Source organism: Xenopus tropicalis, chromosome 4 (genome assembly GCF_000004195.4).
Source record: "Xenopus tropicalis strain Nigerian chromosome 4, UCB_Xtro_10.0, whole genome shotgun sequence".
Classification (NCBI taxonomy): Eukaryota; Metazoa; Chordata; class Amphibia; order Anura; family Pipidae; genus Xenopus; species Xenopus tropicalis.
The window spans coordinates 75,537,466-75,555,487 of NC_030680.2; the positions used below are offsets into that span (position 1 = coordinate 75,537,466).

The following is an 18,022-nucleotide window of genomic DNA, read 5'->3' on the forward strand; positions in this document are numbered from 1 at the left end:
TTGAGTTTGAGCCCCCTGCCCTAGGTACATTACCACATTAGGAATTTCCTTTTTCTGTCACTTGTAAGGTGCAATATCAGAAATTATTGCAATGAATAAAGCACTACAAAATGACACTTTCAATCGACTGTGCTCCAGCTACAGATCATGTGTCTGCAGTAAAAGCGTGTCAGGTTTGTATGTTTGCTTACACAAGTCTAAAGCTTGTAACTTGTTGGCAAATAAAGTAAGTTCTGTTTCCATTTGCTCCCCTCACCCACACATTATGCTTTAAACTGAAGTGAAACCTCCAAGCCTTGGGCGGCGCTGCAGGCCGCAGACGTGCGTGTGAATGTATTCCCTTGTATTAACCTGTACGGGTGTCAGTCGTGAGCGTCTCTCTCGCTGCTAACATGGCCCTGCTGAAGTCCCGGCTCCTTGTTGGAGTGGCTCGATGCCAGCCCTGCTTGGCTGCTGTGCAAGGCAGAGCCAGGTAAATGACTCCTTTATGGGGGGCGGTAGAACCAGGCAAATGGCTAATTTGCTTCCATTTTTAGTATGGGAGCCTGCTGTAGTTGATGGTGGGGATGAGAGTTTTTAGCTAAAGAGCTGGCGGAGGGACACAGAGAGCCTTTGCTGACATGTGTTCGGTATTGGACTTAAAGGTAGACAAGCTGACTGACCTGGCTCATTCCGCGGCTGTTTGGGCTGGCAGCCTGCATGCTGGGAATTATGGATGGAGTTGTCCATAGCGCAAAGAGTTCCTACCCAGGAAACAGGAGATACAGGGCGCTAGTGGGACTCAGCCTAGTGTTGCCTTTAGCTAGGCACGTCTGGGGTGCGGGTGATAGTGCATCAAACAAAGGACATGTCAAGGTCACAGTCACTGTTCCCCCTGGTGTGAGAGTTCATGTGCCTGGGGCTCTTACGGCGAGTTGCAAAATGCTTTCCAAGTTCAAATACAGAAGGTCAGCGTGTGGCTTGGTCAGCTGCAGCTCTGCAGGGCCGCCCAGCATGCGATGGGTTAAGTATGTCTACTGCTGCTGCGCTAGAACTGCTTGCCCCAAGCAATGCTCTGTGCAGCCACCCGCCCCTTCAGTACCATAGCAACCCTACTAGCAACCTTACCCGCCGGTACCATAGCAGTCCATATTGTCCCTACCATAGGAGCCTTTTCCCTGCGGATTATTTATTTCCTTAATAACGCTCAACTCTGTACATCACAAAGCCTAGGCCTGGATTTCCCAGTAATTCAGTGGTTAATCTACATTGGAGCGTGGAAAGGAGCAGCAGATTGTTATATTAATAGTACCGATCTGTAATCCAGCTCAGGCTTTCCATCCCACCAGGTTATATACTGTCACAGGAGCGCTCTTATGTGCAACCTTGTTACACAGCTTATGTTGTGTTTCCAAATGTATCTGGGTAAAACTCCCCAACCTTTTCATACAAGAAAATACTTATGTATTATAACGCCTTTATATTAATTCACTGTGCGTCTGAGCTGGTATATTTATTGTTGTACAACTTGGTAAATCACCCAATCCTACAGACAGGTGGCAGTACAGCTGTTATAATCTATTTTTAAGGGTACCCTAACACTAAAGAAGAATCACATAGATTGTGCACATTGAGAGTTCTTCCCTTACATAAAGGCATGGGTAATATCTTGTATAGAGCAAGAAACTATAGATGCACAATGCCAAGTGCAATCATATAGATTGGCTGGCAGCTACAGCTCCAAAACCTGTGCACTAACGCAATAAAAGATACACTTACTGGGTCACTTTATTCCTTTTCAGTGTACACTATTAGTGCTGAAATTGTCATTGCAGATACAGTCTCATGGGTATATCCTGGACAGTGTTCCATACATTCTGTTCCAAAGCATTCTAGCTCTGGCCTCAATAACTCCACAGGCTTTACTTAGTTGTTGCTGGACTACAAACCCCAGAATAATGTAATGTATAATGAAGGTAGAGGCATTCAGGGAGCTGTATTTCAGCAACACCAGGGTTGTATTCTTAAAGCAAAATTTTGCAATAAAAGTTTTACAAAACTTTTTCCCAAATCTCCACAGCTAGCGACTGCATTAAAATGAAAAACTGGTCCTAAAGAATTCTCATTAGTGAATTGTCTTTCATCTTTAAATATGTTTTTTGGTAAGTTCTACAGAAGCCTAGGGGATGCTGTAGGGAGGCATTACAATTGTGTATGCTTTTAACTATAAGGATATGGCAGAATCAGACATTAAAAACCACAAGTGTGGATCATATAAAGCACTATTCCTGAACTTTTGGACACTACAAACAGCCAGTTGGTGGATTAATGTCTCATTATCAGGGATGGACTTGGTCTCTTAAACACTGGTTCAGTGCAATAACCCATAACAGTCAATCCTTTTCAAAAAATTACATCATCTATATTTTTTTACATTTTAATTTCATTGGTGAATTTCTTTGAGAAGCAAATTGGGGACTAATATCCCTGAAATACCTTCTCACTGGCAATAATGTGAATTGCTGGTGGAAAGGCATATGCATCACTAAATCGCCCAAAGTTTCCTTGCAAATGCATATGCCTTCCCACCAGTGATTCATATTATTGCCAGTAGGAAGAAACTCTGGGGTGATTAGTTGGTTGCGGCAGAAGAGATTTATCGCGGGTGAAACCAATGTTAAAGCGTGCATGTTATTGCCTACTGTGTCTTTTGATCTGTGTTTATACAATATATCTCCCTGCTGCATAGTAACTGTTATTCATGATTTACCTTAGCATAGGAAAGGTGGGGGGACATAGAGGATAGATCTATTTCTTTTTATAGAGGAAGAATTGTCAGCAGTACGTAGACCATTAAATAAGTCTCCTTACTCTTTCATTTACACGTTGTGTGTCAGGAAGTTGGAATACTAAGGAGATTGCTTAATGTCAGGGACACTGAAGGTGATCTATAAACAGAAGTGTTTCAGTGGTTGAAATAGCCTCTTGCTTTAGTATGCACATATTCCTGGCAGTTAACAGGATTTGTAATTGGGATTACAAAGGCAGAAACAGTGCTGTGGGGCTTACTACGAGAACTTGAACCCAACAGATCGTATCTCTTTTATAGCTTACAGAAATATAGTAATATTTTGCATTACAGTTAAAAGCTATGCAAAAGCAAAGTCTACTTTTTGTAAACATGCTATATAAGTGATTTTTTTATTGAAAATTGAAAAGTTATATAGAGAAGTGCGATATTAATTTAAAAAGATCGTTTTCTGTGTATAGATAACATGCTAAAGATATTTAAAGGGCTGCTTATGCCTTAAATGACTAATATTGTTCATATATACACAATTTATACATAAACCCCCTTCAAGAAGGGGTTGGATAGCCTTTTAGCAACTGAGGAAATACAAAGCTATTGAAAATAGCTCTTAGTACAAGTTGATTCATTTGGGCCGATTGCTATCTTGGAGTTAGGAAGGAATTTTTACCCCACTGAGGCAAAATTGAGGGGCTTCAGATGGGGATTTTTTTCTTCCTCTGGATCTTCTAGCAGTTAGGTAGGTCATATTTATAACACAAATATATATAGACACAAAAGGTTGAATTCATTGAAGGTGTGTCTTTTTTTTTTTTTATTTTAGCCTAACTTATAAGTTACTATGTATAAATTTACTTATGCTCAATGTTACCAGTTGACAGATACTGAACATCTGAGTTAGGCTAAGGTTCCATGGTTTGCATGCAGTTGCATACTCTAAACTTGTGTTCAAGCAGAAGAGCTTTCTAATGTACTTTCTATGCATTGAGGTAAGATTAAGAGCAAGATTTGGATTTACCCCAGTTAACCACAGTTTTAACACCACTGCTCTCCGCCTGCAGTTTTTAATCAGGGGAAGAGAAGCAGATCCATTCTAATCAGCATCTCCCTGTAGCTGCACTGACAATCACAGCTTCTACCTGAATGTGGCTACACTGAGATCAGCTTGAAAATGCTGCTTCCGCTCTGTTCCATGTAGGTGCAAGCAGGCGGAAGCTGTGATGGTCAGTGCAGTTACAGGGAGATGCTGATTAGAGCACATATGCTTCTCTCAGCCTGATTAAAAAAAAAGAAGGCGGAGAGCAGCAGAGCAAATGCTCCATCTAACCATGTCCTAAGGCTTAAATCGTGACATTTTATTTCATTCAGTGAAATATCATTGTCAGTTACTTTGAGCTTAGACAACATCTACTACTTATACCTGGGGCTGCAAGTGGTGGACTTAATCTGATGGGATAGTGGGACATGGTTTCTTGGGTGGCTATTTACCTTTTGTTGTTTGCGGTTATCTGCATAGGATTAATTTTATCCCAGCACTATCCATAAATAGAAGATGCACTGTTTTATTTGTTTTTGTTATCTTTGTTCAGCGTTAGACCCAAGCCCTACTGAAATTCTCAAAAAACATTTTTTTTTTTTTTTTTTTAAATTACACATGTTTTGTTAGCAGCACAAATGCGCCAGCATGAGTATAGGTAATACCCACACACAACCTGGACAAATGATCCATATACGTAGCTGCTATAATATCCCCAGAACATTGGGAGGAGTTGGTGTCAGCTCAAAGATTTATAGAGATGCCTGTGAAGAGATTCTTGCATATTTGGTTCATCTTGGATGGTTTCTCTCAAAGACTAGTCTTGCACATAGGCATTTCCTACTAGCAAAATGAGGAAAACTGAAGACATGTAGATTATATCTCCTAGCTTTTGCTTATCTGTCATCTTAGACTTGTACGTTAACTAAAGCAAGAGTATAAAACCAGAGGAATTGAAGGTCAAGGATATTTGCGTTTAGTTTATGCTGAGTTATGTTTTCCAGGCTACATGGCTCTTTAGATCTTGCTGCCAAAAGCCACAGGTCAGCTAATACATCTCTATTAACTGTAAAGTATAACCTGAACCTCTTTTGTGAACCCTGAACAGAGAGAATAAAATCTCCTGCACTGTACCCTCCAGTGTTTTGCATTCAAAGTGCAAAGACTTTGTAATAGTTTATGGTACTTACTGGGATAACCCTTATACTCTAATCAGATTCTTGGGATATTGCCACAGTTGACCGGGGAACACACAGTACTGTGTTATTGTCTTACAGCAAAGCCTACACAAAGTGCTTTATAATGAAAAATATTTAGTATGTGACCTTATTTTTCAGCACATTTTCAAAAATAAATATTGTGAAAAAGTGTTATTAAAACTTTTAGAAACCAACACGGGAATCTGATTAGTTTCCCTGTTTGCCCTTTTTAGTTCACAATATAAAATAAAAATAATTACAACAGTAGACAAAAAAAGCATATTTAGTAAAGCTTTATTCATTAAAATCCTGTTGAACAATGGGGTATACTTCCTCTTTAGTTTGGCCTGGCACCTAACAACAATGGAAGGCGTTCACTAGTGATTTTCACCACTGACCCCAACCCAACTATTACTACATATATATGTATGTGTGTATATATATATATATATATATATATATATATATATATATATATATATATACATACAAGTATTCTCTATGTTCAAGCAGGTGTCCTATATAGCATCAATTTTTTCTGGACAGCCTGACATGAGAGTGAGTCATTACTAGTTTTCACCAAAATTTTATCGAGGGGGGATCAAGGGATTTCCAGTGCATCAAGATAGCCTTTTTGAAGTAGTAAAGCAACTGTAAGTAACATGTCCTAGAGTAGGACCGGAGCTGTAGGGCTCCTGTTATTTCTAATAAGCATAGTTCAGGGGAGCGTATATTTGGGAGTGTGAGTTTCTCATTGATAAATTGAATAACCTCACTCCAGAATCTTTGAATAACTGGGCAAGACCAAAAAACTTGAAACAAGGTTCCTATGTCTTCCCTTCACTTAGGACACTGGTCCGAAACCCCATCATCTATTTTTTGCTAGGCGATAAGATATGCCCTATTTAAGCTACCACAATATTTAAGGATTTGCTTTTGTAGCCTTACCTAAAGTAAACCCCATGTCAGGAAAGCCCAGGAAACATCCATACTTTTTTTTTGAGAATTTATGAAGCGCCAAATCTGTCCTACAAATGAGTTAATGAAATCTGTATTGAATTTTCTGCCTGTTTGAGTTTAATGCAGTTTCAAATTTCACTTGATTTAATGCCTGCATCAAAGTACAGTCAACCACATGGTGAAACCTACACCTTTCAGAATTGCTCAACAGGTAGGAAATAAATCTTTTAGTACAATGGATATGTAAGGTATATACTGAAAACTAGGTAAGTCGAATTGAATTGTCTTCAGTGTAAATATGACAGTATATTTCTAAATGAGGGCAGACAAGTTCCTGCAATGCTGTGGCTAATTGCTTTATCTCTTCTCACAGCTCGTGGTGGTCTCATGTTGAGATGGGCCCACCTGATCCAATTCTGGGTGTCACAGAGGCTTTTAAACGTGACACTAACTCCAAAAAGATGAACCTGGGTGTGGGAGCTTACCGGGATGACAATGGCAAACCTTATGTCCTAAGCAGTGTGCGTAAGGTGAGTCGGGAAACTTTCATGATTTATTGATGTCATAACACTGGACCACTGTAGACTTAGCATCAAAATGGAAAGCAGGTTTGCATTTCAAGGATTGTTTACCTTCAGAAAATGCTAATTGCTAAACTATGTTGCATTATGTCTGTACTGCAATAGAATTAAACTTTACACTGACCTTTAAATAATAACACATCCTACATTGTACCAGTCTTAGGGAGTCTGAAAATTTCCTATCTTGACTATACCATCTGCAACAAAAGAAAGCTATGCACCTACTTGTGGTTTCATATTGTGCAAGTGTAATCAAATCTGCTCACAAGTTGCCTTGCGCAACTTTCCCTTTTGCTGAAGAAAGCACGAGCCACTGTCTGCTACAACCTTTTAAACTTTTGGTTACTAGTTATGATTTCTCATTGTCGTTTGCTAAAACATATTCTTTCTCTTGCCAGACTAGGCAGACAGAGAAGGCACGTGCCTACCCCCCCCCCCCCCCCCCCCTTTGCGACCTAAGCATGTGCCTTTTTTTTTTGTTTAGTGTTGTAGTATGGGATGTTTTGTAAAATGAATAACTCTACTGACTTGAATAGTTTATCCATTCATCTGGCTGTCTGTATTTAATTTTCTTTAATTGTGCAATGACATATATACCCAGAATATTAACAAAGCCAAAGAACCTTTGATCTATCACGAGTGCAGATTATTTACCTAATGTGTGTGCCTATCCACTCTCTGAACAAGCATGAGTGCTCCTTGTGTTATCCAGGTGATGGTGTCAGGTGGAGGGGTTGTATTGGTGGTTAAAGGGTCATTAATATTTTTTTATAATCTCATTGCAAGAATCCAAAGGTGTTGTGATTGGTGCAGGGGTTTGGTAAGGAATATGGCAAGAACCCCCTTATGCACAAAGATACCATACATTTATGGCAGAATAAGTATTTCAATAAAGCAACTAGCCTATTGTTTGTTTACAAATCTAAATCTGAATACTAATTATAGTCTCTGGATTTATTTCCTCCCCCCTACCCCAGGCTGAAGCTCAGTTGGCATCCAAAAATCTGGACAAGGAATATCTCCCCATTGGAGGCTTGGCAGAGTTTGCTCGGGCATCAGCACAGTTGGCACTTGGTGAAAACTGTGACGCTATTCAAAGTGGAAGGGTAAGAATACAAGAATATTAGTGCAGTGTATATATATATATATATATATATATATATATATATCTATATATATATATATCTATATATATATATCTATATATATCTATATATATATATATATCTATCCAGAGAACTCCAGGCTTGAAAGTAGTATTTGATTATTATTTTGATATTATTCTGGCAGTTATTAAAGGGGCTGTGTTCCCTTTTAGTTTGATATAGAAAGTCCTATTCTCCAGTTGGTCGTCTTTTTTTTTTTAATTATTTCACTTTTTGTTCAGCAGCTCTCCAGTTTGGAATTTTATCAGCTACCTGGTTGCTAGGGTCCAACTGACCTTAGTAATCAGGATGTGGTTTGAATGAGAGACTGGCAGAGTCGGGCCAAGTTGGCCAGGCGCCCTAGGCAACCCTGCTGGCCACCTCGCCCCTCCCGCATGCACGAATACGCAAGGACACTGTAGAGCAGTGGTCCCCAACCAGTTGCTCGTGAGCAACATGTTACTCTCCAACCCCTTGGATGTTGCTCCCAGTGGCCTTGAATTCTTGGCTTGGAGGCAAGTTTTGGTTGCATAAAAAACAGTTGTACTGCCAACAGAACATCCTGTAGGCTTCCAATCCATATAAGGACTACAAAAAAGCCAATGACAGCCCTTATTTGGCACCCCCAGGAACAAGTTTTATGCTTCTGTTGTCCCCAAGTCTTTTTACGTTTGAAACAGGTTGGGGATCCCTGTCATAGAGGGAAGAGCCCAGCGCAGAAGTTGCAGAGATGCCATATGGTGGGAAGCACCGCATAAGAGATCCCGGACTAGGGGTTGGCAACAGAGGTACCGGCGTAGTGCCCCCTCACTGTTGTGCCCTAGGCAGGTGGCTCTTCTGCCTACCCCTAGATCCAGCCCTCGAGACTGGTGTATGAAGAGAGGACCTGAATAAGAAAATTAGCTATACAAAGTAACAACAATAAAACTAGCCTCACAGAGCAATAGTTTTTAGATGCTGGGTTCAGTGGCCCCCAATTGAAAGCTGCAGAGAGTTAGAAGAAGGCAAATAATTTAAAAACTATAAAACCACCCCTTTAAGCAACTTGCCTTATTGTCTGTCTTATACAAATGTAGTTTGTTTGCTGAGCCAAATTTTTTAAATTCTGCCTCAATGTTTTTACTTTCTATTACCTGTAAGTGTTCTGGAGCTGCTGGTGGGCTTTGATCTCAGTTCTGTCTGATGAGGTTGAAAAGGCCCCATTGCCTACTGTGCAGTAGTATCAAAAGAGATACATATGATAAGTAAGGCAATGCTGTTCCTAGTCAAACGTGATTCTTTTGCATTGCTGTTCTGATGTTTATCTGCCACTAAGAGGTGGTTTCTCACGTGCTAAAATTTTTGGGACTGTCTGACTAATAATTATCACAGATCTTTGTTTCTTTTTTTTTTTTTTTCTCCCCCATTAATAGTTTATTACTGTACAGACCATTTCTGGAACAGGATCACTTCGGGTTGGAGCCAACTTCTTGGTGAGTTTCAGGCTTGACTGTCAGGCCAATGTGACAATATGTTTCAGCTGTGTGCTTCTATTCATTTAGCCATAAGTAGCAATAATAAAGTTTTAGCTTACCACAACATTATATACAGACTGCACTGGAGGATTATACCAGTGATTTGGCAATGTATCTTAAGTGATTTTGAAATGCTGCTAAAACATCTTTTCAATAATTTTTATTAATGTTTTATAAAGAACAAATGTCAAAATACAGCAAGTATATTATGGTTTTAAATATCCTATTGAAGAAAGGAAAGGCATCGGTTAGAAACCCTTGGGGTGGTAGAACTGGAATAGAGATTCGCCAAGTGAGTGGATCTTCTCCCGATATCCCCACCTACAGTGGGCACTATCGAGAAAGTCCAGGATAATTTGATTGTTTGAATTATAACGACAGGCATAGGAAAAGTCGGTCCGGGGACCGCATCAATGAGCCAATGCGGTCCCCAATCCGACTAGATTTTGGCAGCTAGAATCTGCCCGTGTATGGGAACCTTTAGCCTACTAAAAAGCACCTGTGACTGCCTCTTGTGTCTCCCATTCACTTGAATGGGAAACGTGCAATGCATGTGTGAGGGCTTTTCAGGTCTAACAGCTCATCCTGCCAGATGTTCTAATAGTTATTTTAAATAACCCTTATTCAGAGACTTACATTTTGTGGATTCTTATGCATTATTATTCCTTTTACAAACACTGTATTAATGGAAAGAACAGTTTATGCAGAGAACAATAAAATAATCCTATTTGAATGTGTTTCAGTAAAAAATAAGGGCAGTTTAAAATTAGGGGCTCGATTTGAAAATGGGCAGAGTGGAGGCTAAACCTTTTCAAATTCTTCATTAGGGCAAGGCCACACAAAGCATATATCTGCTTCTCTCAGTCCTGCAGTTTAAAATATATATATTATTATTATTAACATTTATTTATAAAGCGCCAACATATTCCACAGCGCTGTACAAAGTGGGTTTCATACATTGGACATACAGAGTAACATATAAAGCAATCAATAACTGATACAAGAGGTGAAGAGAGCCCTGCCCAAAAGAGCTAATATACCGAGTGAATTAAACTCCTTTTCATGAGTAGAGAATAAGGGCATGGTCACACAAAGCGTATATCTGTTCTCCGTTTTTTGGCCAGAAGCGGATCCGCTTGCCTATGCTCCTCTGTGTCCCTGCATTAAAAACTATGGAAACCACCTGTGTGTGGGTGCGCGGATTGGAAAACTTTAGGCTGACCTCCACTCCGCTCTGTGCCCACGCTTGGGCGGTTGCCGCAGTTTTCTATAGCAACCAATAAGATGTTTGCTTTTTAGTGTATGACTAGTAAATGGCTACTTCCAATTTTTTTTTTTTTATAGTCAAAGCATTGAATTCAATGGGCAATTTTTTTTTTTTACATGTTTTTCTCACAAAAAAAACACAAATCCATGCCTGGCAAAAAAATTTCACTCATCTATACCTATAGGTGATCAGGCCAGTAGCACACTTTGCACCTTTTATTACCTTTAATAGTGACAACTGTGATACTTGCAGCCTCTGCTAAATGCAATGACAGCTGTCCTAGGCTGTGACTCTTATCTGTTACTTTGCACACTGGGCCTGATGGGAATTTCCTAGACATATGTTACCCTGGAAAATAGTTTTATTATTTGGTGCCTGACATACATAAGTGCAAAATATTATTTCCAATTCTATACTTAAATCCTGATCTCTCTCTCTCTCTCTCTCTCTCTCTGTGATAGCAAAGGTTCTACAAGTACAGCCGTGATGTTTACCTGCCAAAACCATCCTGGGGCAATCACACACCAATATTTCGTGATGCTGGGTTAGAGGTGAAGGGTTACCGATATTACGATCCCAAGACTTGTGGATTTGATTTTACTGGTGCACTGGATGACATCTCTGTAAGAAAACCACATCGCTAATGTGACATGTAAAAAGAAAAAATGCATTGTAACCAAACCTTTCTCTGCAAGTATGAAAATTTAGCAGCAGCACTGTGACTTTGTATAGTTTTGTGTGTTTGTCTGTTGTTAAAATGAATTTCTGCACTTGAAAATTGTTTTAAAAAATAAATAAATAAATATTATATAAATATATTACATTTCTATATAAATGCATTCTTTCTCCAAGTGGATATTCTGTATAGATATGATAACACACAATGGTGCTGACTGGCTGTCTTAAGCTAGAATTGCATAGACTGATTTGTGTTTGTGCAGCTGTATCTTTAATTATCTATGATGTATTTTTTTCACTTTTTTGGGGGTGGGTATAAGCATGGGATTACATTCCATTCGCAAACTGGTTTAAACACATACACTTTTTGTATAGCAATTCTAAGAACAGGCTGGGTTCTTGGCACAGTTTCTGAAATACTCATCCACACCTAGGCTTGTCCTGGGGAGGCAGTGAGAGTAAAGTATAAACTGCAGCAAAGTGGCATGAAATGTTTTTCTAATACTATTTTACAGTATTTTATTTTTTTGTCAAGCCTGATTCAAAGGAAGGGTCACTGAAATTATTTCAAATGAGCTCTGTGTGATCTTAAGTTCTTAGGGGAATAAGCTTCTAAATCAGTGTCGTCCTGCTCATGATGAAGAATCTCTTTAACTGCCTTAGCAATGATGGGTTGTCTTATAAATATATATTCAGTGTGTAACTGTCGGTGTGCATATACTATAAAACCAAACAAGGGAATCCGATTTATATGGTTGATGGCACAATGCTTGTATAATTTTTACAAATGAAGACAAGTGTATTTTTCATCTTTAAGCCTATGTATGTTAGGAATAGTTTTTTTTAAGTGGGATTGCATTAATTAAATAAATGGAAAATATACCCACTTTTTGACAAGCTTATTCAGTTGGGTTCATTTAGAATACATTTATTTAGTGCATAAACACTGTGAACTTCCAAAAATATATAAATGTAGTGTACCTGATTTTACAGAGTGAAAGGAAATCCTGACTGTCTGTGCTTGCTGGGACCAGTTTCCCTTCCCATTGTGAAGTGATGGATTCTGGGACTTGCTTTCTATAGTAAGTTGTGCACACATTCTCTGAAAAGCAGAGGGGATTCCTCCTAGAATCCATCACTTCACATTGTTTCAGTCTGTTGGATCAAGTATGTCCAATGTCGGACTGGGACCTCAGGGGCCAACCAAAAAACTTTAGATTATAGGCCCACTCTCCAAACTATTTTTTCTCCTTTCTTTGCCCAACCTCTTTATTCTCTTAGTCTTTTATTTACATGCTAGCATCTATTTCTCATTTTTGTTCCAATTCAGAAATAGGGAATGACAATGAAATAGGCCAAATGGTCAGGAGCAGGAGGGCTGACACCTGGGCTCACAGAGTTTTCCTGGTATCCTGGTGGGCCAGTCCGACACTGAGTATATCTGTAAAAAAAAATTAAATTAATAAAATTGTATTGCCTATAAAAGACCACAAATTCTTGCCAACTTTGTTCTGTTATCACAGAAACCTATGTAGTATGCTGTATTGCTATTTTTGCTATAAGCTATGACTTGGTTACTAATTTAATTTTTTTTCCCTTGCATCTTATCTTCAGAAAATCCCAGAACAGAGCATCATCTTATTCCATGCCTGTGCTCATAATCCTACAGGCGTAGACCCCAAGCAGGAGCAGTGGAAAGAGCTGGCAGCCTTGATCAAGGTATTACATTTGTCTGATGTATGGATCCAAATTAAAGACCAGTTTTTAAGGACCAATTTTTTATCCTTTTTAAGGATACTGTTCTGCCAAAACAGAGTAAAACGTATTTGCTTTTTATCATGCATTTACCTATCTCTCTGTATTAATATAATCTGTGTGCTCAAAACCAATTCATTGGAAGATCACAGACTATAAAAGGCTCAATGCATCAATCCCAGTCTAAGGACAAGCAAGCAATCACTTCAGTTAGAGCGTGACCACACCAAAAGCTTGCAAAACTGCTTTATTAAAGTGATGTACCCAACATCTTTTGGACCCTTCTAGTGCCCTTTATTATGCAGACTGCAATGTACTGTGTTACAGAATGCAGTAAGGCAAAGTTTAAATGGCTTTTTTTCAATTCATTGTTAGTGCTGTCTGACTTATTACATGTTGTGGACCAATGATATGTCTCACAGCAGTCATTAAGTCTATGGAGGCCAGTGAAACTCCAGTTGGAAAGCCCTGTATTAAGCTATCTATATGTATAAGTGTGAAAAATGAGCAACTTCAGAGATGTATATCAGTCTTCCTTTAGCTAAAAAACAGTTCCAAGTGTTCTTTCTGAGAAGTACCATAGCACAAAATTGTAAGTTTCATGTGAGTTTCGCCAGTTATGCATAGTAGGGGCTTGGTGCACTGTCTCTCCCTTTGAGGGCATATAAATGTATATAAATATGGTTGGGTTGGAAACCTTCATATTGTCCCATTCAGTAAAGTTAAGTTTATTTTTCCCCTGTGTCTTAGAGTCGACGTCTTTTCCCATTCTTTGACATGGCTTACCAAGGATTTGCTAGTGGAGACACTAATAGAGATGCCTGGGCTGTCCGCCACTTCATTCAGGAGGGAATCAATGTAGTACTTTCTCAGTCCTATGCCAAGAACATGGGATTGTATGGTGAGGACCATGTTTTAATTAGATGAATATTAAAGAATTTGATATCAAGGCTAACAAGGTTGTAAATTAGTCAGCAGCTTGAAAATTATATATTTTGCTTCAAGAGATATCATTTGAAGGAACAAAATAAAAATACCAAAAGTACCATAGCTGATGCACACTGAAAAAAGCAAAATATAAAATATGGAGCAAGCAGTGTATATATTGCTAGATACTATATATAGCACTGATTAACCTTGAAACTGGGCACTTCCATTCACTGCTTTGTAATGTAGAGCTTATGCAGCTTATGCACTATGCAGCACCTTTCTACCACTTTCCTATTAATATTTTGTGTTACCTGAAAAAGTGACAGGTGGGACAAGGTAATAAAATAGGTTTACAGCTGTAAACTTGCATCAACCAGTGTCATCTTTTAAATGCTGTAGTGTAATAGCACTGTAAGGAAAGCTAACTCATATTTAATGGTTCATCTTTGTTTTTTACTTGAATTGCAAATATCCCCTGCAAGGGAAGGGCCCCTTTTTGACCTACTTTTTGTTAAAGGAATACTGTTAAAAATTTAAAATGAGGTTGCATTTGAGGATTCTAAAATTCAGAATAAACTTGGCTTCCTCAGAGTCTAAGGCTGGTGTCACAAGGCACATGTTCTGTACCCACAGGGATAATGGCAATATCACTGCAGGCAGCCATTGACTTTAACCGCCAGCATCAGTCACAGCCTGGACGTGTTAGCAGAGAGTATAGACACGTTAGCCTATACTGTTATCTGTGCCTAATATATGAGCTGACTGTGGCCCTCATTGTTTAGGTGAACGTGTGGGTGCATTCACTGTGGTTTGCAGTGATGCTGAGGAGGCAAAACGAGTGGAGTCCCAGCTAAAAATTCTGATCCGCCCCATGTATTCCAACCCTCCACTGAATGGAGCACGGATAGCAGCAGCTATTTTGACCCAGCCTGACCTGCGCAAGGAATGGTATGAGATTCTATTTCTATTTGAGTAGGGAAACGCTATACCCATTTTATTGTAAATCTATTTAGTGAAAAAAGAAATAAGCATACCAACTGCTAAACTGAACTTCTGTACAACACAGTCGGTAACAAAATAAAACTTGTAGAATAAATGCCACTTTAGGGTAAGCAGTAGTATTTTTTGTATGTTTGCACATCTGGTCCACTAAAAAAATATTTTTCGGTTAAGGGACAAGGCAAAGCAAAATATATTTTTTGCTGAATAAAAGAAAACAAATTTCTAAGCAGCTTTGCAATATATATTCATTACAAATTTGTAATGATTTTTGAGATGTTTGTATATATAATTGTATTAGAAGCAGTGTTTGCCTGTGCTTTCTATTCTCTGCCCTGGTGGCTCTGACTATTGAAACAGTGTAACACGAGGCACCAGACTGACAGACTTTACTTGCTGGAGGAGACTGACAGTTGCAACATTGTTTAAAAAAGTAACAACCAGGAGTTCAGAAAAATGCTGCTTTCAATAGCAATTACATTTACAAATAACTTTTAAAGCGCTACAAATTTTTAATTATTTCATATTAGAAAATTACTTAGAATTATGTTTTCTTTTATTATGGAAAAAAATATTTTTGGGGTTGTCCTGCCCTTTAAGTGCAACACTAAGGCTAATGATACATTGTTTCTTTACCAGTGTAAAAATGCCTGATGTGCCTTGGTCTTAGTTATTTGGGGGCTGTATTTACAGTGCACAGTAGTTCTCCAACACCTGCTATTTGGAACAAAAAAAACGTCTGTGTTCTCTTAAAGAGCAGCCTCATAGCCTGCATGACTGAGCTCCATGCTTGGTGTACATTCCCTGGCAAATGTGACCCAAACCATTCTGTTTATTTTCTATGATCTCCATCTTTACCCATAATCACCATCTAGACCTGACTTCTTATTTCTATTCTTGACCGTAATCCTCATTAGATGTAAATTGTTATTCAGGAACCGTTTTTGCATGGAAGTACCAGTATATAGAAGGAAGAGATGGGTTTTTTTTTTGTTTGGTGCCTAAAGAAAGCTATATCCTATTTAGTCTAAGCTATATATAGGATCATCTTAAGCAGAACAGAGTTCTTCAGTGCATTGGTATTGGGATGGTTGAAGATAGGTACATACAAATGCTTATAGAGTTCTCTTCTTGTCTTCCTGCCTCTCCCCATCTTTTGATGGCAGCACGTTTGGTTTTAAAATTACATTATTTCTCATTTTATGGAATATAGCAGGTCAGTGGGGATAAAAATGTGGGTTCACTTTATTAGACCAACACAGGCCTACTACATCACCAACATACTACACAGTGTCTATCCGTTCATATCCCATAAGTGTTTGGTCATTAACCCCACTCCTTGACCCTGTAGAACATACAATGTCATTTCTTAGTCAAACTAACAACACAAACCTCGGAGGAAAACCGGGAAGACATGGGAGATCATGCACACTCCTTGCAGATAGTTTCTAGGCTGGAATCTTAATATATATCATGCTTATATAAGAACTGTTTTGCAGACAGAATATTGAGAATATTTTCCAAATGTGTTTGTAACATGTTCTTCCTGTTTGTCTGAGCCCAGGCTCCAGGAGGTCAAGGGAATGGCTAACAGAATTATCAGCATGCGGGAACAGCTGGTTTCCAACCTAAAAAAAGAAGGATCCATCCACAACTGGCAGCACATCAGTGACCAGATTGGCATGTTCTGCTTTACAGGCCTTCGGCCAGAGCAGGTCAGTAATGAGAGACAAACATCCTACTTATTTTTACAGTTAACAGTAGAAGTATCCTGTATTGACTTTATTGTAAGTGCTGGGCCTTTCCATATAGTCTTGTCTTTTCTCTTTTATACTTTTTGGTACTTTTAAAGGGGTTGTTCACCTTTTGAGTTAACATTAAGTATGATGTAGAGAGTAATATTCTGAGACAATTTGCAAATGGGGTCAGTGACCCCCATTTGAAAGCTGCAAAGAGTTAGAAGGCAAATATTTCAAAAACTATAAAACATCAATAATAATGACCAATTGAAAAGTTACTTAGAATTGTCAATTCTATAACATACTAAAAAATTACTTAAAGGAAAGCCATTTTGGCAATAGATTTGCCACATTAGTGCCACATAGAACACGATTTTTTCTGCAGAAAGCTTTACCACAGTAAACAGCCCTAGAAGCTCCCTTCCTTTTGTTTAAGATAGCAGCTGCCATTTTAGCTTGGTAGCTTTTTGCTGCAGCTCTAGCTGTTGGTAGCATAGGTCAAACATTCTGATGGTTGCGGGACTGAACTCTTTTGAATTCTTTTGGGAGGGGAGAGAACTGCGCAGACTCTGGCCCCAGGAATGAAGGATTTTTCTGAAAGTGATACCAAAGTACATGTATACACAAAAGAAGACAAGAAATCCTGTGTTTTTTTTTTTTTTTTTTGACAGAGGGCTCATTGTAGCTTTTCTGTGAGTGCTTATGGCTGTATTTACACAGACCTTTCTGATAACCTTTCCTTCTCCTTTAAAGATGAACAACCCCTTTAATCCCCTGAATTCTCTTCTACAGGTAGAACGTCTCATCAAGGAATTCTCCATCTATATGACTAAGGATGGCCGTATTTCTGTTGCTGGAGTAACATCAGCAAATAATGGTTACCTTGCTCATGCTATTCACCAGGTCACCAAATGAGACAAAAAAAGACATCTCTAGCAAGCTGCCCTCTTTAAGCACCTTGACAACCAGACCCCAGAAGCACTTAATATTAATGTCCCAGAGCTTAGCATATTTGTGTCTCACTCCTCATAGAACTGCTAGATATCCCAGAATGCATTTGTGCAGAGAACTTGTTGGTCCTTCCATGAAGAACTGTCACCTAAAACATTCATCCTTTTGATTCTATTTGTGATCATTAGATGGAGGCTTCTTCCCTCATTTAAAAAAAAAAAAAAAAAAAGGAACTGGCCCTAAGGACTGAAATAAGTTGCTTGGACTTCAGTAATGGGTGGGAGAGAGAAGTTGAGTTGAAGTCTGCCTTTTCCTTACAGTCATCTTTCTTTATTTTCAGGGCTATAACATGCTAGAGTTTTATTTCTGCCTAGGCATAGATTGATCAGTAGTAACGTATAGCAACCAATTGGAATATTGTCTTGCTCCAGCTGGTAGTCAGCTATTTGCTGTTGCTGTGGGTTACTACATGAGTAAAAA

General features: G+C 38.8%; 1 protein-coding gene across 1 annotated transcript; it reads left to right on the forward strand.

Moving 5' to 3' along the window:
* Positions 1–376: 376 nt before the first annotated feature.
* Positions 377–17,769, forward strand: got2 (glutamic-oxaloacetic transaminase 2). Its single transcript, NM_001016933.2, is given in 10 exon segments — positions 377–472; positions 6,357–6,513; positions 7,542–7,670; positions 9,122–9,181; positions 10,952–11,113; positions 12,783–12,887; positions 13,674–13,824; positions 14,636–14,801; positions 16,417–16,567; positions 17,384–17,769. Coding segments are annotated over 10 exon segments (1,284 nt in total). The 5' UTR covers positions 377–392; the 3' UTR covers positions 17,507–17,769.
* Positions 17,770–18,022: the final 253 nt, after the last annotated feature.